General features: G+C 40.1%; 1 protein-coding gene across 3 annotated transcripts in view; it reads right to left on the bottom strand.

Moving 5' to 3' along the window:
- GALNT7 (polypeptide N-acetylgalactosaminyltransferase 7) overlaps window positions 1-22,412 on the bottom strand; it is a 120,457-nt gene that overhangs the window by 47,884 nt on the left and 50,161 nt on the right. For all 3 annotated transcript variants that reach the window (XM_036423777.2, XM_036423779.2, XM_036423778.2), the window contains exon 2: window positions 4,639-5,099. In XM_036423777.2, coding sequence (XP_036279670.1) covers window positions 4,639-5,099 — 461 coding nt within the window. The remainder of the gene's footprint in view (window positions 1-4,638; window positions 5,100-22,412) is intronic.

Here is a 22,412-nt window from a genome sequence, read left to right as displayed (position 1 = left end):
CACAATGGCCAGGCAATGACTCCTTTTCTGACTCCCCTGTAACTCCATGTGGCTTCCCATTCCTCTGAACCATGCCATGTTGTTCACATCTTTCCTATGGCTTTTATATTATGGTATCATTTCCCCTCTCTAAGGGTAAATGGTGAACCCCTTGAAGGCAGGGGCTATATTTTTCTCATTGTTTCATCCCCCGATGGGCTAGCACAGTGCCTTGCTCATTGGACATCCTCAATATCTGTTGAACTGTGAAGAAAATCATATGTGTCTTTTTATAGAAAATAAGTGTGAAGGCAAGTGAAGTCATTCTTGGCTCAAGTTTTTAAAAAAGAGTGCCTCCAGTTCATGCAAAATACTGTTACTCACTCTTAACAAGTAATCAACAGCCAGTAAATTAGTCAGCCAGAGAGTGTAATTCAAAGCTGTAGCATACATAACTATGAGTCATGCTGGCAGCTGGGCAGTTCTGTCTTGCTGGTAAGGAAAAGAACATTCATCTGAAAAGACTATGGAGCAGCCACAAAAACGAACAAGTTAACCACAGTGTCAGATGTCACAGCTGGACAAACTGCCCACAGCAGTGGTTTCCAAGCCAGGCAGGTGGCACGTTTATATGTCTGACAGCGGCGAGAGAACAAGGCTGAGAAGGCCAATATTCTAGAGCTTCAGAGAGTCAGCAATGCCAAGCCAGTCACCGAGGGGCTCCTTGTAGCATGCTCTCCACAAGGAAGGAGTATGAAGGTATAAAGGGGTGTGTGTGAGAGATATGGATGTATGTTTTGCTTTTAACATGGCGCATGGTGCCAGTAAAAGCAGGAAAGTGCTAGTGCATATTAAATAATGTACAAAACTTAGGAGTGTTTTCTTTGTTGTTGGCTTTTCTTTTTTTTCTTTTTTTTCAGGGAAAATTCTTGATGTCCACATTCTCATTTATTAGTAATTCCTTAGAAATTATCCACTACTCTACACTGAATTTTATGTGCTCAAAGAGGAATGAAGCCTATTTCATTTTTTAAAAAGTCTGAGAAAGAATCAAGTTTAAAAAACAATCTGTATTCAGTTTTTTTAAAGTTTCTGGGGGTTATCATGTTTGAGTATTTTGAAGTATTAAGAATAAGTTTCTCACTAGTAGAGAATTTTAAAGAGGGGTTGTGAACATCTGCTAAGATTGCCTTGGTCCTTTTATTTGATTGGACCCACATACATAGAGGAATGACAAACAGAAATTTGCAATAATCCTATTTCTAGGAACTGTTCCTGTTGTGCAAGAAAGAAGAACATAGGGAATAATTGGCAAAACATGGGAGAAGGAAGGAAGGAAGGAAGGAAGGAAGGAAGGAAGGAAGGAAGGAAGGAAGGAAGGGAGGGAGGGAGGGAGGGAGGGAGGGAGGGAGGGAGGGAGGGAGGGAGGGAGGGAGGGAGGGAGGGAGGGAGGGAGGGAGAAAGAGGGGAAGAAGGGAGTAAGGAAGGGGAAAAAAGGGAGGAGAGAAGGAAAAAGGAGAGATACACCATGGGAAGGAAGGAGGGAGTGAGGGAGGGAGAGACAAAGACAGAAAGGAAGGAAATTGTAGGAGAGCAAGGAAGGCTCAGAGAGCTGGAAGGGTTGCAACCGTTGTGTCTGAGATGATCAAATGCGAGATGAAGGCTTTGCCATTATGGAAGATGATGCAGATAAGGCAGTGTGTGGCATTTATGTTTTTCAAAAAGCAACAGAGACATCAAAGTTAAATAGTAACTGAAAACATTCAAATGTGCCACAGAAATATAAACCATTAATAATAGTTAAGTTTCTAATGCCATCTAAGGATAATGCCAATCCTTGGAGATAGGTATTGTTAGACCTATTTTAAAGATTATGTAATTAAGCATTAGAGAGGGTAAATAACTGGTCTAAGATCTCATATCTGTTAATGAAATCACGGTTTGAACCCTGGAAGATTTCATCCATCCATCCAACCATTCCATCCATCCATCCATCCATTTCATCCATCCAACCATTTCATCCATTCATCCATCCATCCATCCATCCATCCACCCACCCACCTTTCCCACCATCCTCTCAACAGATATAAGTTGGGTAGTTCCCAACTGAGAACTACCAACCTCCTAGTTACTTACAATAGCTGGTGAAGAAAACAGACATATTCCTTGCTCTCAAGAGCTTATCTTCTAGTAAGAAAGGTAATCAATAAACAACTAAATAAACCAATATCTAGTTACAAAACTTGATGAATGCTATGAAAGAAATGGCCAGAGGGCAGTCATAGAAAATTAAGCAGGGCACTACCAAATTAGACAGCATGGCTCAAGAGGTTCACCAGGGCCTAAAGGATGGGAAGGCGCCAGCCTCAAGAAGGGAAACTCATTCCTGGAGGAGGGAAGAGCAGCTGGAGCACCGGGGGCAGACGAGGTTGGCAAGGCAGGGAAGGGTCCTGGCATGGGGACTGCTGCTGGTTAGGAATGTGAGTTTTATTCCAGGTTCACTGGGAAGGCAAAGGTTGGTTTTAGATAAGCTATTTGTGGGACCAAACACCACAATGACTTCTGTGTGAGTAAGGTCGGAGGCAAGAGTAGAAATGGAGAGACCAGGAAGGAGGCTCTCGCAGTAGTCTTGGACTTGGGTGATGGCAGTAGAGATGAAAGAAGGGCACTCAGACATGATCTGGGACATGGTTTTGTGGCAGCAACAAGGGGTCTTGCAGACAGAATGGATGTGAGGGGTGAAGGAGAGGAGGCACAAAGGATATCTCTAATCCTGGGTACTGCTCTGCTTTGTACGCCACTTGATTTTCTTAGCATGTTTCTTATATAGGAAGGTGAGCTAGATTTATACTGGTGTTTGCAAAGATGTATCTTCTGTAAATAACTCATGTGCTAAAATCTCAGCTTCTACCCCGAGCTCACCCTCTGACGGTAACACCACACTGAGGCATGCTGCCACACCCTGCGGTGTGTGCTGGAAAGAGAAGGGGCTCTCACTACACCACCTTGGGCGGAAGCACAGCTGCACCATTCTGCTAGGCAGAACATAAAAAAGGCACAACTCTAAGTCTCGTCTCAGACTTTACAAATACGGGTAAGAACTCTCTTCACCGTGAGAATGGAATAAGATAACTTATGGTAAGTACAGGCATGTCGTGGAAAGCCAATAAATGTTAGGCCGTCCCCATCCTTTCTCCGTTACAGTGATGAGATGCCACCAGCAGGCTCTTGGAGAACAGAGGCAAGTGCTGTATTTCACTGGAACACACTCCAGAGGAGGGTCAGCAGATCCTGTTATGGGTTCTAAAGGGTCCGTGCAGGGCAGCTCTAGCTCTCTAAGAAGCATCTTCACTGTGCTGAGTAGAAGAATTGCCAAATAAAATACAGGACATCCAGTTAAATTTGGATTTAAGATAAATAATAAAATTTTTAAGTCTACGTATGTCCCATGCGCCATTTGGGACATACTTATACTAAATGTTTTTCATTGCTATCTGAAATTCAGTTTTAACTGAGAGACCTCTATTTCCATTTGTGGAATCTGCCAGCCCTGGAACAAAGCAAATTTCTACTTTGGTTAGAAATAAAGTGACCCAAGGTTCTCCCTTTTACAGTTGCTTAAGATGCTCAAACTCTTGTCCGTAGAAGAGGTTATGCCTCTCACCATCATGGCTCTATACTTTTACACCTTCTACATTTTCACATATTTCATTCACATCCCCCTTCCCCCTCACTTTTCCAATAAACATTAACGTCCAAAATCTACTGAGTAGCACTACGTTAGGTACAAAATTTTACTTTGTGGTCGTAAAGCATGCTGCTGTGTGTGTCCAGTGTGCACATGTTGTGTTAACCTTTTAAAATGAGGATTAGTGAATAATGCATCATCAGGAATACATTTTGTGAGTTTTCCAGTAGCAGTGAATTATTGTAAATATGCATCCACATTAATGGACACAATTTAGATCCTAAAGGAGTAGAACCAGTTATGGAATAAACTGAAAGAGAAAAGCTTTGAGTTCATTCCATAGTTACCACCTATTGAAAGCTAAGACTTGGGAAACCTTTTATTTTAAATTAAACTACAGGAAAAGCATTTGAAAGTTTAGTCCATAATTTTATCTGCCTGCGTGCTCCCTTTGCATACTCAGGAGTTTTGTTGTTGAGGTGTTAAAAAAAAATGAATAGGCACATAACTATCCGATAAATTGTATTAGGCTAGAGCAGTGTTACTATTTGCTATTGTTCCACAACAAAATAAGGCGCTAGATCCAGAATGAAAAGCAAGATACCAACAAAATGTTGTCATGAAGTTGTCAGTTGAACTAAACAAAGTATTTAATAGTTGATTTTCACCCTGGTGCAAGCGCATTTTCTCATTGTAGATTGGTACCAACAATCTCACAGCCTGATGCCAGTCTGAGGACCAGATTCTGGGCCAGGCTCATGGGGAAGATCCCAGAATTCCCTAGGACATACCTTCCATATCATAGCAGACATAAATGGAGAGCTCTCTTCCTTCTGGCCATTTTGCGGACCAAAGATCCTCTCATTTCCTTGAAATAAAGGCACAGATATTCTCTCCATTCTAAGCATCTGACTAAATCTCTATCAAACAACAGCGGGCCCCGTTTTAGAAAGAAGAGGACGTGTGCTTACTCTTCTTGCCGGAGGTCATTGACGCTGCGGTCCAGGGAGATCATGTCACTTGCCACCATGTTAAATCCAAACTCTTTAATGCTGGCTTGAACTGCATGTTTGAGTTCTGGTCCCAAAACCAATGGCTTGGCATTCTCTCCATGGCCACCAACCACTCCATGAGGCTCAGGTTCTTTGGGTTCAAAGTTACCGAGGATCCCGGGGCGTAGCACAGGATCCCGGTAGGTGAATGTCTGAGGCTTAAAAGTGAGATACTGCCTCTGCATTACGTCTCTCTGGTTCTCTCCTCCAGCATGGTGCTCGTGTTCATTTTTGGCCTTGTTTTTTCTTCTAATAGATTCTAAGTCCACTTCTACTCCTTCAACATGAGGCCAGGGTACCACAGGTTTGAATCTGTCATCCCCAGGAACTAGTCCATTGCCTCCTCGGTTAGGCATGGGGTTATTGACATCTCTGTCTTCCTATACAAAAGGGAGGGGGATATACAATGAGTACATGAAGGCAAACCACAGCAGAGTTTATGATACCAATTTTCATGTCTTTAAAATGGAGGAGGCAACAATAAAACGGCTTAACGCATGAAACCGAAGCAGGCCAGTAATCAGGACTTCCATGAGAAGATACCTTGCAGGGAGTGAAGGGCATGGCAAGAGATAGACTATTTCCCTGGAAATGCATTATTTACTTCTCCCTTTCTAAAACTAACTATCAAAGATCCCCAAGGAAATGCATTGTTTACTTCTCCCCTTCTAAAACTATCAAAGATCTCTTAACAAAGCCCATTGTTGTGGGGTAGAGCAGTGAAGTTCTAGGACCTGTGACAAAAATAGACACTTAGTAGGTCACATCTATAATAATACAAGCATAATATACTAATTAGACCGGATGTCCTTCCGAATGACCTTCAGGATGAAGCTGGGGCTGTGAGGGAAGCCTGAGTCCCGGGTTCCAGATGGAAGCCAGTGCCAGCAGCTGAGGGAAGGAAGGCCTACTCTTGCATGAATTTCATGCATCGGGCCTCTAGATGTACAATATGTGGTTTTCCCGGCTGATGGCAGCGGTATTAGATGCCACCCTTCACTAGGCTGGCTACATGCCCCTAATGGCAGAGGAACAAGGCAGGCATATGCACCCAGCAGTCCCAATTTGGTATTTTCTACTCAGTGAAACCTCAGCTGATTTGAGAACTAATTTTTTTTTAAAAGCTCTAATAACTGTAACCAAGTCAGTTTGGGCTTTTAATCACACCCAATCCCTTCATTTTCCCATTCCAGATGTGGCCCTGGGGAAAACAGGTTCTGCATGTAAGGAGACTCAGTAAAGGCTGCCCATCCCCACCCCCTTTTCAGTGTGGACCGTTCTCAGCACGGATGCTGCTCTTCCAGTCCAAGACTCACAGTGCTTTTGCTCCCAAGGTGCAGTATATGAAGTTTCTGCTGAAGCAGTACTGTTCTCTGCATGAGGCAGTATTTTCAACCTGAGCATCATCCCAGTAGCTTTAAAATGTACCACTTTCCCACCCCCAGACTTTATGATTTAATTGTTCTGGGCATCCCGATTTTTAAAGGCTCCCAGGAGATTTCACTGTGCATCCGAGCTTGAGAACCTCTAGCTTAAAGGGAGAGCCGCTAGCTATAATTAGACCAGAGGAATTATTGAGTATGCAGAGCTGGGCAAGAGGCAAGGCGCATTTATAATGTGAATTCAGAACGACTGCAAAACAGGCTAACTGGTCTACCACCTCACTCTACACTAAGATTGTGATCCTTTAATAGATGCAGAATAGAATAGGTACCATCTGACCAAATGTTTCTCCAGTGTTAGAGTTATCTTAAAAAAACAGAATTGAAAGTTTTGCTTTAAAAGGTACAGAAATAAGGCTCTAGGTAGGATGTTGACAGGTAGGTTGTTATGTACTGGTAGTTTATTTAGGGACAAAGATCTTTCAGAGAGTCCGTTAATTCAAATGTGAATCTAGTTGATGTTTTGGTAAGAGCTAGCTAAGAACTGATTTTAAAGTTCAGCAATGAATTTTAAAATTTTATCTCATTGTTTAATGTAAGCATATGATACAAAATCCAAAGGATTCAAAAGGGCAAATTGTAAAAAGCAAGTTTTCCTGCTTTCCCTTCTGTAGAGGCCATTATAGCCAGCAGTTTCTATTAATTTTTCTAGAGATGTTATATGCCTATATAAATATACATGTATATATGCAGTGAGAGAATTCTTTTTGCACATGGGACATAGAGTTCAACTGATTCATTCATTAAAAGGGAAACCCATAGATGTTATAATTGGTCAAAAGGGAAATTCAAGGAACAGACAAATATATAAACATCAAGAATACAGCAAAAAGGGAGCACTCCTGACAACTTCCAGTTTGGCACAGTGAGATCGGAATAGATTTTTGGTCAATTAAAATCTCAAAATAAAAAATAAAAAAAAGAGTACTGCAAAGAACTTACAAGTAGATGCAAAACTGGTAAAATTGGTAGCTATCCAGAGGGCAATAACCAATCGCATTCCACAGTACACAAGTTCCTTTTCAATGAACAGGAAACTTTTGCATTACTTTCAGTTTTCTATCATTCACAGGGTTGTAAAAGAGCTAAAATATAATAAAAGGGCGAGGTAACCTTAGAAAGCTGAGACAGATAATATAACCAGTAATCTTTTTGGTCCATTTCAAAGTTGTTTCACAATTTTCCCCTGATAACACAAAACTGAACATAAAAAAATGCAACACTCAGCCTGATTCTATAAATATGTTGCCTTCCTTCAGGCATGTGTTATAGGCAGATAAAGCTTCTGCATCAGGCCTTTCTGATCTGCACACCCTCCAGGAGGGACTTGGCTGGAGCCTGACCTGTGAACCTAAGGATCAGAGGGGAAGAGGTAGAAGGCAGTCCTGCCTGAAATCTTATATCCATGAAGTCCTGAGGGTTCTTTTGAGAACCACCTCTTACTAAGGAGAGGAAGCCAGATATCACTGTATTAGAAATGCACGCACCGAAGCTGAGAAGTGATTGTGAGGTTGGAAAAAGTGTCCATTTCTCCAATTTACCTCCCGACTCTTTCCAAAATTATACTCACTTATGGCAGTGTTGTAAACAAACTGAAATAGAGAAATCATTATACAACTCTAAGATATTGGACCCCAAAAAGAAGAAACACATTCTCCCCCTTTTCAATTTTTTACAACAAGGCTCCAGTAAATCAGTAACTGGGGAGGTAAAAATGAGAGGAAGAAAATGTCAAAAAAATATAAAAAAGTAGGTTAAACAGGTCATCAGATGTCAACATCCATAACCATTGCATCCAATATGTTGTCTAATATCTCATAGGGGAAAAATTACATATTGGAAGAATGTGGAATATGATGATACACAAAATCAAGATGGCCAAATTATGAAATATACCAGAGGCCCGATGCATGAAATTCATGCAAGGGCCTTGGTCCCGGTCCCTGCCTGCCACTGCCACCACAGCCTGGGGCCTCTGCTGCCTCTGCCTTGGTCCCCACCCGTTACAGCTTTGTCTGGAAAGAAGGAAGTCCGGGAGGATGTCTAGTCTAATTAGCATATTACATTTTTATTATTATAGATAGTATAGTGTAGGTTGGCCTATGCCTACATAAAAATTACAAATTTAAATATTTCTCAAATTCAGCTACCTCACCAAGGTAGCTGAATTTAATGGACTCAAACTTCATGCTTATCTTCCACCAAAAACTACTTTGATCTTTTCTTAACGTAAGGGTTCTTTGTCTAAATTTTAACTATTGGTGTTTTCTACACTTCTATTAAAAGTCTATCTGTCATTCCACCTTCATTGTGCATTATACTGCTTCTAAGCTAGACAACCAGATTTATACTGATCATTCCTACTTCCATTTCTTTAGCCCACACCACATTTCTGATCTTTGGACCTTATCGTCAACTGCTTCCTGATCACTTCTGCTTATATCAACCTGTTCCTCAATTTAAGAAACCACAAATTGAACTTAATATTGACCCCACATCATAAGCCTGCTTCAGTTACTGTCTTTCCTACTTTGGGGACTAGAACCACTATCCACTCAACTGATCAAGAAAACACCTGCATTTCATCCTCACTACCTATTCTCTTTTATCAGCCCTGCTGACATCCAATCTCTCATGAATTCCTGCCAATGATGTCACCTGTACAGCACCTACATCTGCCACTTCTCTCCTCTACTCTTACCTCTTAACAGGATTACCACAACAGCAATAATATTGACATTACAAACACTATAATTTAAGTGCTTCACATTTATAACTTAATCCCAAGAATTAATTTCTACAATTACCATCCCTATTTTACAGACAGAAAATCTGACAGAGAAGTTACCTAATGTCAGAATCAGTACATAGTGGGGTTCAAAATTTGAATCTAGGCCATCTGTCTCAAGAGCCCATGCTCTTAACCACTATGCTTTATTTGATGTTGCTCATCCTAACACATACACTCACTGTCTTTCTTCATTATTTTTCTACCCAGTAGCCACAGTGACGTCTAAAATACTTTCTCTTCTTACAACATTTCACCACCGGCCCACTTCCCCCAGGAGAATTCATCCTGCTTAACAAGGTTGATAAGGCTGTTCAGGTTCCCACCTGCACTTATTTCTCCACCATACCTATCAGAGCAGGGATTGGTTAATTTTATAAGTAAAGGGCCAAGTGGTAAACATTTTAGGTTTTGCAGACCTCAGGGTCTCTGGTGCAATTATTTAAATAGAAGTCTGCCAATATAGTGCAAAAGCAGCCACAGACAATATGTAAATGAATGGATATGGCTGTATTCCAATAACACTTTATTTATAAAGATAGGCGGTGGGAAGATTTGGCTCCTGACCCCTGCATTAGACTATAAATTCTATGAAAGGGTGCAATCATGCTTGTCATCATTGCATTCCCAGTGCTTATCCTGGCATGTAAACCCTCAGTAAATATTTACTGAATAAATAAATGAATCCTAAAAATTCTTCTTTGTCTGAGAGAGACTCTGAGAAGAAAAAGAGAAGAGATAATAGAGAATATGAAATGGGAAAGGGGAGCATAGATAAGCTTTCTGGAAATACTTTATGGATTCAGCAAAAGAATGGTACATAACTTTATATTCTCTGCACAGTATTGTACTCTTAATAATGTTATGTAAAATTCAGCAGAAAAAATAAATTTGCTCACTTCTCAAAGCCTGTATGCTATTAAATAAATCTGAAGGGAAAACCAAATATGAAACTTGTCTGTCTAGTCCCAAGTCAATTAAGAATAATCATGTCAAATCTTAATGTTATATGATTCAAAGAATGACTATGAAGCTGTATAATCACTCAACTCCCCTGAGAAGGAAAACTACTACTTCCTTTCTGAGAATGAATGAAAATTAGCAGATGCCTTTGTGACTCACTGGTTCTGTGATACCTTCATAAGCACCAGCTGATTCAAAGTCAAAGTTAATGAATCACTGGAGACTAGAAATGGAAAAGAGAATCGGCAGATAATCTTCTAAGATCAGTATGTTCATAAAGGTGGAAATGCACTAAAAAATAAAACCATGTATCACTAGATGGAAATATGGGATTATTAGAAATCAGGTCAGACTATTCACTTTATGCATCACAATTGACAAAGTTCCTGCCTCACCCCTATATCATACTTAGGTGTGATATTTGTTTGAGATGGCCGTGCCTTTATAGAAAAGATATTATATGAAGGGATTTAGAAAAATGGTCTTTAGAGCAAATGAAAGCAATATAGACTTGTCTGGATTTGAAATTATAGGTAAACCCTGGAAAAGTAAGCCCTTCATGATAAGCTTCTGCAGTCTCACTATCTCTTGAGAAATTACAATTTAGCTTTAGGAAGTGGCCACTGCTAACAAGATGTACACTATTTGGTTATTCTGCATGAGCCACAGAACTTGAAAACATACTAAGTCAAATTTAATTTTATGATTTAAAAAAACCTCTTAATTAAAAAAACACCTTTATTTAGAAAACATCACACCCGCATCCTTTCTCTAGCTGCACACACTCACCTTAAAGGAGAAGAAACAGGGGCAAAGAGAGCAGAAAGGGAGGTGGTAAAAACAAAGAGGCGCTGGGGTTCAGAAGAAACAGGGTGAGCATGCAGGCTGGGCCTTCCCGGACTCTTACGTGTGGCAGAGTGTGTGTGTGTGTGTGTGTGTGTGTGGGAGGGGGGGAGGAAGGGAGGGTGCTCCAGGGGCAGTACCTTTGTTTCTCTCTGGTTTTCTAGAGCTGGATTCAAAGTTGGTTTGCCCCTGCCCACTTTATACTAAAATAAGTCTGAAGACCATCCAGTTTTGCTCCTTTCAGAGCACTGAGAGTCCACCTTACTGGGAGTCAGTGGCCCTACCGCGCACTGGAAGAGGGGCAAGGGTCAAGGACTTTGTCTTTACTTAATGAGGGTTTCAAATGGATCAACCCAAGGTTAAACAGTGGCTTTACCAGTCCTTGAATAGTTAGGATGTCCTCCCTTGTGGACAAGGACCCTATTCCAAGTACACTTAAAGACCTGTAAACTAGGAAGAGATTTAAGGCCAATCAATGGTCATATCTCTGTTGGCAAGTAGGGCAGAATTGAAATAAAGGGTGTGGCTTATCAGTATGGAAAAACTATTACATTCTCATAGAAGAATTATCTCCTGAAAGAAACAACTTAGGGAGAAATTCCCACTATCTCCCCCCCCCCCCCCCCAAAAAAAAAAAAAATACCAGGCCAGGTTATAAGCCAACAGGTAACAGAATGGAGAAAACAGCATGGTTGACATCACACATCACAGTAATTGCTCCAACAAAATAAATCAGGTCAGCAACTCTAGCACTATATATTAGACTTTGGCAGGATAACCACTGGTTCAAGGCTAAGTACTACACAATAAGCCAGCCCAACCCAGACCTACCCCAGGAACTGAATCACTGAGACTCTGGACTGTGGAGAGCTGCTATTACATAACAGCTAATGATTACTCCTTTATTTTTTCCTCTCAAAATTTATGATATACTATGGCAATCACAGTTACAAATGGGTAAGTTAGGGCTGCAGCTCTAACCACCTACTAGAAAGTTTTACCAGGTTCATAAAAGGGCACTTTGAGTCACTTAAATACCACCTCTCCTAACCAAATAAGCAAAATATAAAATACAGGATATAATACAGATCTATTCTATACTATCGTGAATAAGTGGAAATTAATATGTCTTCCTAAAAAGTTGGTTGTATCACATTTTTGAACATTTAATCAGTCATCTTAATAAGGTTTCTTCCATTATAAAGAAATCTCCCAATCACTCTCATAGTTATGCAACTAGTGAGTCAGCATTTGCAGATTTGGGTTTTCATTCAGTATTTTTTTTTTAATATTTTTTTTATTGACTTCAGAGAGGAAGGGCGAGGGAGAAAAAAAATAGAAACATCAATGAAGAGAGAGAATTATTGCTCGGCAGCCTCCTGCATGATCCACACTGGGGATCGAGCCCGCAACCCAGGCATGTGCCCTGACTGGGAACTGACACTCAACCACTGAGTCACACCAGTCAGGCATGAATTTCTTTATAGGACATATATTTACTTAAAATATTTCATAGATAAGAGGCTATACTAAAAAGAAAAACTTTTGAAATATAAAACTATTGTAATTTTTATGTTTGATCTTTTATACTGTAGATTATTCTAGTGACTAAGGTATAGTTTAAAAGTGGCTTTGATAGTGATATCAGTAAGCATGGGTAATAAAATCCATTACATTTCCTCAAAAGTAATTACAATTTAAAGCAAAAATGAGTTCAACTAAAGTAAGTGATCAAGTTGCTTAAAATTATAATAAAATTTTAAAAACTTTAAAACCATATCAACACACTGCATTTTTAAAGGTATCAGGGAAAATGGCAAATTTGTAATAAAAACTGTCAATTTATAACATATAAATTAAAATTACAAGTGGAAAAAAAGGGAGATTTCACACAAAACCCATCTCTGAGTTCACACTACATTCTCTAATGTTCTACTGTGAAGCGTGAAATTACCATTTCAGTACCCACTGGTGGAGGCCAGCAGTTCTAAATGCAGGGATGGGCTCCAGGTAACCCCCCTGCCTCTTTCCAATCAGGTGAATGTTAACTAGCACTGCTCTTCTGGATCTGATTTAGTATCTATTGACATATCTCTCCCCAATTAGACTGAGGGCTCTTTGAGGATTGTGAGTGTATTAATCTGTGTGTCCCAAGCACCTGGTAGATGGTGGGTACCTGGTGGTTCTTCATGGACTAAGGAAATGAAGAACACCTCAATATAAAACTGACTTTGGATCCACTGTCTTATGCCACTGCTTGGCTTGGTTTCAGCTAGCATTCTGGGAATCCAAAAGAGATAACTAAAGAGCATGACTCTCTGCACATCTAAAATTTGAATAATTCTTTTTTTTTTTTTTTTAGTTTCTTCTCTTCTTTAGATTTGGATAAATGAAGCATATCTGCAAGTGAAATTTGGAAAATGAGTACTTTGTTTAAACATGAGAAAGTTAATCTTCAGGTGTTAGTCTTGGTCCTTAGTCTAGGCCAATTTATCTTGTAAATGATTTACTGCTAATTTTGGTCCTTGTTGGAAAAACAGTAATAGGATAGAGATTCTAAGTCAGGTCAGAAAAATATCAGGTAATACTCAAAAGAGGAAATGAGCAATTAAAAGACCAAAATACAGGTTAAAGTCTACAGTAGGAGGAAAATACCAACAAACTCATTATTCTTTTACTAAAGCTTTTATTTGTAAGACTGTGTAATGGTCAGGTCAAAGTTATAGTATTATCATCGACAGCTAACCAAAAAGTCTATGAAGCACATGACATTTTAAACATATTTATGAAATCAAAATAATATCTGTTTTTTAGAGAATTTAACACATATTTGTGCCTCAGCTCATGGACTGAATCATGTGTATACTTTGCAGGTTGAAAAAGTCTTTATTACAAATATTTAATATTAAATTTTTTGCTGAATCAAACGTGAATATGAAACAAATGATCAATAAATAATTTTGTAGTATATTTCAAAAGGTGATGAAGGTTTCTTGTCAAATTTATGCTATTATTTCAGTGGTAGGAGCACAGACATTAAGACAGGGCTATATATACAAGGTACACCAATTAATTTAAAAACCCCATCTCCCACAGGTAGTAAAAGGCAGATTTAATACCTCTTAAAATATATAAATATATTAAAATATATTTAACATGCATATTTAAAAATATATCAGAAAAGGATACAATGGATAGATTTTAACTCTGTTTGGGAGCTAAGTAATGACTGAATTTTAAAAAGAAAGCTCCTGAGTGATATTTTCACTCTTAAAAGAAAGTAACACAGAATATTTTAATAAAATTGTCAGTATTTCATAATAAATACCCTACTTCATTATTCCCACAAAATGGCCTGTCTAAGAATAAGAAATGTATTAGGGAATGAAGGAGCAGAAAAACATGAAAGCAGAGCAATGACAGAAAAATTATAAAATAAAATCTGTGAAGATTTTTAAACACATGAATAACTTATGTATGCATATATATTATGCATGCACATGGTGAGAGAAAATATACACTTTAAAACCAAATAGCTTTAGTAGGATGAGAAATAAGAATAAGACCCTTCCATAGAACATCACACCATTTCATCAGGTGGAGAAAGGAGGAACTACTTAAACACTGAATTGATTGAAATGAGGTCCCATCTGCTCCTCTTCTGCCCACACATAATGTTGTCGAACTTTCTTTCAGCTTGTGCCAACCAACTCTACTTTCCTCCTAGATTTTAAAACTCTCCTTTCAGCCAGGCCAGCATGGCTCAGCGTTTGAGTGTCAACCTATGAACCAGGAGGTCATGGTTTGATTCCCAATCAGGGCACATGCCAGGTTTGCAGACTCCATCCCCACGGGGATGGGGATGGGGGGAGGGTGGCAAGGGGAAGGCTGGTGAAGGAGGCAACCAATCAATGATTCTCTTTCATCATTGATGTTTCTATCTCTTTTTCTCTCTTTTCTGAAATCAATAAAAATACATATACATATTTAATAAAAATATTTAAAAAAAACCTCCTTTCATTCTCTTTACTAGATCAACTGTAAATATTTTAAGAGAGCAATCCCAGCATCAACCCTTGGCTCCACACTGTTAACACTTCTTTAAAAAAAACCAGGAAAGCACTTATGTAGTCCTATCCTTTGAATCTTGTTTCTAATCACAATGAATTTCATAATGTAATACCAGCCAAAGCCAAACCATGTAATTCTAATTCTGCTTCACAGCTGGCAACCCAGTGCAAGCACCTAATGATTTCCAAAGCTTCCTGAAAAACTTTATTAGAAATTATATCACCAACAGAATCACCAATAATTCTTATGATAGCGGGGAAAAAACATTTACTGAGTGAGAGTAGAATGAGGTCAAATGTGGTATTTGTGTTTGGAGTGAATGTTTGTAATACCCCTTTGAAAGCTGAAAAAGCAATGTCCTATTATCCCCGAGGGGAGAAATTCTAGGATGAATACATCACGCCCACATGAAATGTTACTACTTTTTGCAGCTGGAAATGCATAAAACAGCTTTTCCTCTAGTGCTTCCTTGCTCTGCCCTGGAGCTCGGCTTTTGTAACAGCTCATAAAGAAGTATGGCGACGTGATCCTTTGGAACACGTACATTTTGTTGGGGATAAGAATCTTCTCTTGCAAATCTAAAAAGAAAAAAAAAATCACCTCAAAAAACATTCCTCAAAGTTTTGAGGGCAAATTTAAAGTGTGGAGCAACATTTTATTACCATGTCATGACTAGAAATTTATCTTAGGAAGGAGTGACAAGAAAACATTACTATGCGAGACAGAAAAAACACGTTCAGAGTAGGTTGCGGTAATTTATGTAATAAATCTGACATTTTACTGTTGGGCTATCAACAAGCCTGATCTCAGGAGCAAATGCTCGGTCAGCGATTCACTAGTTTGTCATGAGCGTTATTTGGCATTAGGGTTAGTATTTATCTGATTCATTAAAAGATAAAGGAACCATTCTTTCAGTTATCCAAATATTTATTACAGGCCTAATATCTGCCAGGCACTCTCCTGCCTCTGAGGGAGTGGGGGTGCGGATGGTTGAGAAGGCCGTAAGTGACATGATCTGTGTTTCAAAAACAGCAGGCATTCCCTTGCACGTAGATGGTGGGAACACATGGCAGGGAAGGGCATGGGCGCAAGGGGGTTTGGCTGCCATTCGGGGTGGAGGCAAAGGCACAAAAGCATAAAAGAACATGGAATATTCAGGAAGCTCCAAATGGTTTGATGTAACAAGCACAGGGAACATATGGGATGGTGGCAGGAGATGAGACTGGAGATACTGGCAGTGCCTCTCAGGAAATGCCAGGAGGTTCAGACTCTATCCTCTTACAAATGGCAGCATGAGCGGGGAGCATGCCAGATCAGGGCTGAATGCTGGAAAGAGTATTCTGATGGAGCAAATGAACGCAAAGAGAAGCGGAGATGTTTTCAGACGGAGAAGGAAAATATTTAGAAACAGAACACGGGGGAAAGCCACGTGGGAAGGAATTTCAAGAAAGGAGTGGTCAACCAGGCTAAGAACTGCAGACAAGCTGTTAAACTGATGGGAACTCCCAGGCCTGAAGGCACGGGCAAGGGAAGTGTTCTAGGCTCAGCTCTGCAGCATGGCTCCCTCGTCAGCTCTGTGATGCACACCGCTGGGGGAGGCCCCAGGAGCTGGGTAGGGGAGACCAGGCTCCCAATGACTTCCTACTCAGCTGCAGAGGAAAATACCCTACTATGTTCTATCATCTAAAGTGCTAGAGGCACTTCTGAGACCCTCTTATTCTGCCCTAGACATCTGAAAGGAATGTCTAACTGATGGATTGACAAACATGTTGAGTACCTTCTCTACAGCAGGCTTTAGGGGTACAAGGATGAGCAAATGCGTCCCTGCTCTGTCCAGTGGGGGAGACATATAATCAAATAACCATACAAATAGGGCACTGAAAGAGCCTTTCAGGGGGCCTCATCTAATCTGGGAATTCAGGGATGGCTTCCTTGAGAATGATGGATCACTGAGCAGGAGCTGAAGGACAAGGGGAAGGTAACTATAGGTAAGGAGAGGAGGGAAGAGTATTCCAGGTAGAGAACATTTTGTGCAAAGTCCCTACAGCAAGGAGGCCTATGGTATGACTTCACTCCTATGTGGAATATAAAACAGAATAGGAACAAATGGCCAAAACCAGTTTGGCTCAGTGGTAGAGCGTCGGTCTGTGGACTGAAAGGTCACAGGTTCAATTCCGGTCAAGGGCATGTCCGTTGGTTGTGGGCACATCCCTGGTAGGGGGTGTGCAAGAGGCAGCTGGTCGATGTTTCTCTCTCATCGACGTTTCTAGCTCTCTATCTCTCTCCCTTCTTCTCTGTAAAAAAATTAATAAAATATATTTAAAAAAGAAAGAAAAGAACAAATGAACTAATAAAACAAAACAGAAACAAACTCATAGATTCAGACAACAGAATGTTGGTTACCAGAGGGGGTGGGAGATGGAAGAGAGCAAACTGGATAAAGGGGAGTCACATATTCGGTAATGGAAGGAAACTAGACTTTTGGTTGTAAACAGGCAATACAGAGACACTGAATTATAAAGTTGTATGTCTGAAATTTATATAATATTATTACCAACTAGTGGCCCGGTGCATGAAATTTATGCACGGGGAAGGGGGGGGGAGGGTCCCTTCAGCCTGGTCTGCACCCTCTCCAATCTGGGATCCCTCTCACAATCCAGAACCACTGGCTCCTAAGCACTCACCTGCCTGATTGCCTGCCTGATGCCCCTAACTGCCTACCATATTTTCTGGCGTATAAGATGACTTTTGAAACAAAAAAAAAAGCCTGCTCAGATTGGCCAGAGTCAGAGAGGCGGTCTATTAAAAAAAAAGAACTGGTGTTGCCTTGGAAGTGGGGGTAGTCTTATACAGCGAATATAGGCCTAGACCTATGTTTTAACTGTAAAATTAGGGGGGGGAGGGTAGTCTTATACGCCGGAAAATACCGTATTTGCTCTCTCCTCCTGAACTGACCCCCCTAACTGCCTATCTGCACTCCCCTCCTGGCCTAAACCCCCTAACTGACTATGTGCTCTCCCTTCCTCTTGGTGCCTTCAGAATCCAGTGCAGGAGTGCTGAGAGCTCTCCACCAAGATCCCGCCCCCATCCTGATACCCCCTTCCCCCCCTCCCCCCACTGGGCCGGGTGGTGCCCCGGGCCTGCACATTTCCCATGGGGTTCTGCCCCCAGCAGCAGCCTCACATCCAGGTGGCACAAGTCCCCACCCCCTCAGCTCCTGTGGGTGCACACCTTTGACTGGTTGTGACTCAGATAACCTAACAGACCAATTAGCATATTCCTTCTTTATTATATAAAATGTTACCACAATAAACTTAAAAGAAATAAAGCTCTTGCTAAATAACAACAACAAAAGGCCTAAAGTAAGTAAGAAGGACTAAGTGTGGCTGGAGAGAGCAGTCAGGGGATCTGGTCAGTTGAGGCTGAGGACAGGCAGCGGTCACACCAAGCAGGGCCTGGTGTCCAGGGTAACGAGTGTGGTCTCAATACAAGAGCAATGGAAAACCAGCCCACAGTTTTGATGCTCCTGGAAGAAACAGCTGCATTTTGAAGAGAGCCTGAAAGAGGCCAGAGTGGATGAAGGCTAGTTGGGAAGTGAGTAAGTTTAATGATGGCCTGGATATGTCTGGTGAAGGAGATGGAGGTGTTGGGGTGGCTTTAAGGTTTCCAATTTGTACATCTGGGAAGAGGAAACACGGAAAAAGGCCGAAACTAAAAACAACCAATTCCTTTTTGGATATGCTGAGTCTGACACATTCAGGAGAAGAAGGGAACATATATTATGTATCTCAGTGAAAGTAGTTTGGACTGGAGGCTAGAGATTTGGCAGACATCTTCATGCAGCTAATAACTGACATACAATGGACTACTACTCAGCCATCAGCCAAGATGAAATACTGCCAGGTGTGACAGCATGGGTGGATCTTGAGAATACCATGCTAATCAAAATGAGTCAGTCAAAAAAAGGCAAGAACCATACATTTTACTCATATGTGAGATATAAAACTGAAAAAAAATGAACAAGACAAACAAACAAACAAGAACTCATGGACACAGATAACAGTATGGTGGTTACCAGAGAAAAGGGGGTGGGGAGAGGTAACAGAGGAAAAAAGGGGTCTAATATATGGTAACAAATGGAGACTTGACTTGGGGTGGTGAATACACAGTGTAATACACAGATAATATACTATAGAATTGTACACGAGATATATGCAATTTTATTAACCAATGTTGTTACCCCAACAAATTTAACAAAATTAAAAAAACAAACAAACAAAAAAGCAGGCATTCTCAGTCCTGCCAGTAGAGTTTGGCTCATCCTGCCAACCTTGGCCCCCGAACTGCCCTGGTTTCCTCCTCCTTTTTAGGTTCAGTTCCAATTCCATTTATAACGACTCAGCCCCTGCCATCTGTTCTAGTTCCAGGGATATTTTTCTCTTATGAATTTCTGCTCCTTAATACGTTTATAATCCTCTAACTATTCTATGTGTTAGCTTTTTCTTCTGCAACCAGATTAAAAGCTCTAGTTGAGGAGAGTCTCATATAGCAACGTATATCTTCTTTTCTCCTAAATTCTCTGACATTTCGATTTCCCTTATTCCTAAACCCATATAAAAAAGAATCATGTCTCATCGCTTCTCGGCCTTTTGGCTAAGATCAAGTGTAAAAAAGAATCATATTTAACAGGAAACACGATGTCTTCTTGGCTCCATATTTCTAAAGGAGAATGTAGTTTATGTTTTTTGTTTTGTTTTGTTTCGTTTTAATGAGTCTTGGAGGGGAGACAACAAAAAGGTTGCCTTAAAAATATAGAAGAACTGGACATTGTTACGTATGTTACATGCTCCAGTCCTCATAACAATCCTACAATAGACTCTGTAGTTTTATTTTCACATTTTATAGTAGAGGAAGTCAAAGACTAGAGAAATGAAATAGCATGTCCAATGTCGCCTAATTGGTAAATGCCTGATCGAGGACTTGAACCCTGGTCTGTGTGGCTACTAACCCTGAGCATTTAGCCACAATGCTAACCACTTGACTTAAACTACTTGATGATGACTTTTCCTTTTAGAAATAAGAAAAAAAAAATTAATTTGAGTGGCTTAAAAATGTCCAATTGATTTATACTTTAATGACTCTTTTAAAATATATATATTTTATTGATTTTTTACAGAGAGGAAGAGAGAGGGATAGAGAGCTAGAAACATCGATGAGAATCCTTGATCAGCTGCCTCCTGCATGCTCCCCACTGGGGATGTGCCTGCAACCAAGGTACATGCCCTTGACTGGAATCAAATCTGGGACCTTTCAGTCCGCAGGCCGATTCTCTATCCACTGAGCCACACCGGTCTCGGTTACTTTAATGACTCCTTATTCCGATTTTGATCACATTATAAAGTCTGTCTTTGGCAACTTTTTAGACATAACAGACAATTCTGACGCTCTACACAATGAGATATGCCTGGTCAAGGCTTGGTTTTGATTTTGCTTCCTCAGTGTATTATGTGATGATTTCCTTTGGCAGCATACACAATAGGAGGAAAGACATTTTAAACTAATTTTACCCAAATAATTAAATCAGTCTCCCTCATAGGTAAACATTGACGTGTTCTTTTGCCCTTCTGAGCTGTTTGACCCCCGCTGAAGGATATGCATGTCTTTTTGGGATCAAAAGTATTGTTGGGGCCATGGAACAAAATCAAATTATTCATGATCAAGATCATGATTATGGCTTCATTGAAATTCTACTCTAACCAAAAACTTATCAAGTAAGAGCACCGGGAGATGACAGAAAATAATCACATAATCAGAGAGGAACTTAAGACATTTCTCAGACATGCAGGGCACACAGAAGACCAGAGCTACAGCTTTTTCCTTTCATGGGTAAGAGGTAACATTTAGGGAAAGGGGAAGGGGTGGGTGAGCCCTCCTAATTTAGTCTCTGATTTATCATGCAGTGAAGAGATTATACTTATATGGGAACATTAAAAATATGATGCAGTTGTATCTCAGGCGCAGGCTCGATCCTCAGTCCCAGTCGGCGTGAGCAGGAGGCAGCTAGTCGATGTGTCTCTCACATTGATGTTTCTCCCCCCCCCCCCACTTCCCTTTCACTCTCTCTAAAAATCAATGGAAAAAATATCCTTGGGTGAGGATTAAACAAAAATGATGCAGTTAACTTAAAATTGGCTTTCCATTTCTTTCCAGTTCCATTTCTTTTTTTAAAAAAATTATTTTATTTTTTCATTACAGTTCATATTCAACACTATTTTGTATTAGTTTAAGATGTATAGTTTAAGATAGTAATATAGTTTACAAAGTGTTCCCTCCGATAATCTAAGTGCCCACCTGGCACCATAGTTACTACAATATTGTTAACTATATTCCCTTACATTCACTTGCCTATTTTGTAACTACCAATTAGTACTTCTTAATCCCAACACCTATTTCACCCCAGCCCCCAACACCTCTCCCCTCTGGCCTCCATCATTTTTATTTGTTTTTAAATTGTCACCAGAAGATATTTCCATGGAGAGGAGAGGAATAGGAGAGGAAAGGGAGGGAGGGAGGGAGAGAGAGGGATGCTCCAACCAACTGAGTGACCTGGCCATGGCTGACCTCCATCAGTTTTTTTTCTCTGTGTCTATAAGTCTGTTTCAATTTTATTTGTTCATTCATTTTGTTCTTTAGATATATACCTCTTATACACACCTCTGTATAAATAGCATCTTATGGTATGCGTTTCTCTCTATGTCTACATTATTTTACATAAAACCCTCTGGGTTGATCAACCAAATTAAAACTGGGCAGAAGACCTGAATAGACATGTCTCCAAGGGGAACATACAGATGGCCAATGGAAATATGAAAAGATGCATCAGAAAAATGCAAATTAAAATCACAATTTGATATCACTCACACCTATCAGAATGGCTATCATCAATAAATCAATAAACAAGAGTTGATAAGCTTGGGGGGAAAAGGGACCCCTTGTGCACTGTTGATGGGAATGCAGACTGGTGCAGCTACTATGGAAAACAGTGTTTTAGCTTCCTCAGTGAGAAAAAAAATGGAACTGTCTTATGACCAGACGATTCCATTTCTGGGTGTATATTTAAAGAAACTCAAAACACGAATTCAAAAGAATATATGCACCCTATGTTCACTGCAGCATTATTTATAATAGCCAACATATGGAAGCAATCCAAGTGCCTATCAATAGACAAGTGTGAATAAAAAGTGGAGGTACATATATGCAATGGAATATTACTCAGCTATAAAAAAGAAATTTTACCAGTTCCACTTAATCTTGCTAACCATTACCTGTTAGGAATTGGAAATAATGTTCTAATTTTATAACTATATTTTCAAAACAACTTTACTTCTTTCTACAATACCTTATAAATAATTAGCGATCACTTCATTTCAAGAAATTGTCTGGGCTTTGGAAGAAGGAACCATAGCAGCTGGTGAGCAACAGGAAGCAATTCTATCAATTAGTAGAGAGAAGCCAGTCAGGCAGATATGCTAAGTTTGGCTGCTCTGACACTTTCCAACCCACCTCAGGTGGTTGCCAAAGTGGTA

Source organism: Pipistrellus kuhlii, unplaced genomic scaffold, assembly GCF_014108245.1.
Source record: "Pipistrellus kuhlii isolate mPipKuh1 unplaced genomic scaffold, mPipKuh1.p scaffold_m20_p_8, whole genome shotgun sequence".
In the NCBI taxonomy this organism is placed as follows: domain Eukaryota; kingdom Metazoa; phylum Chordata; class Mammalia; order Chiroptera; family Vespertilionidae; genus Pipistrellus; species Pipistrellus kuhlii.
Note: the sequence above shows the minus strand (reverse complement) of the source record. Positions and strands in the feature narration are given on the sequence as shown.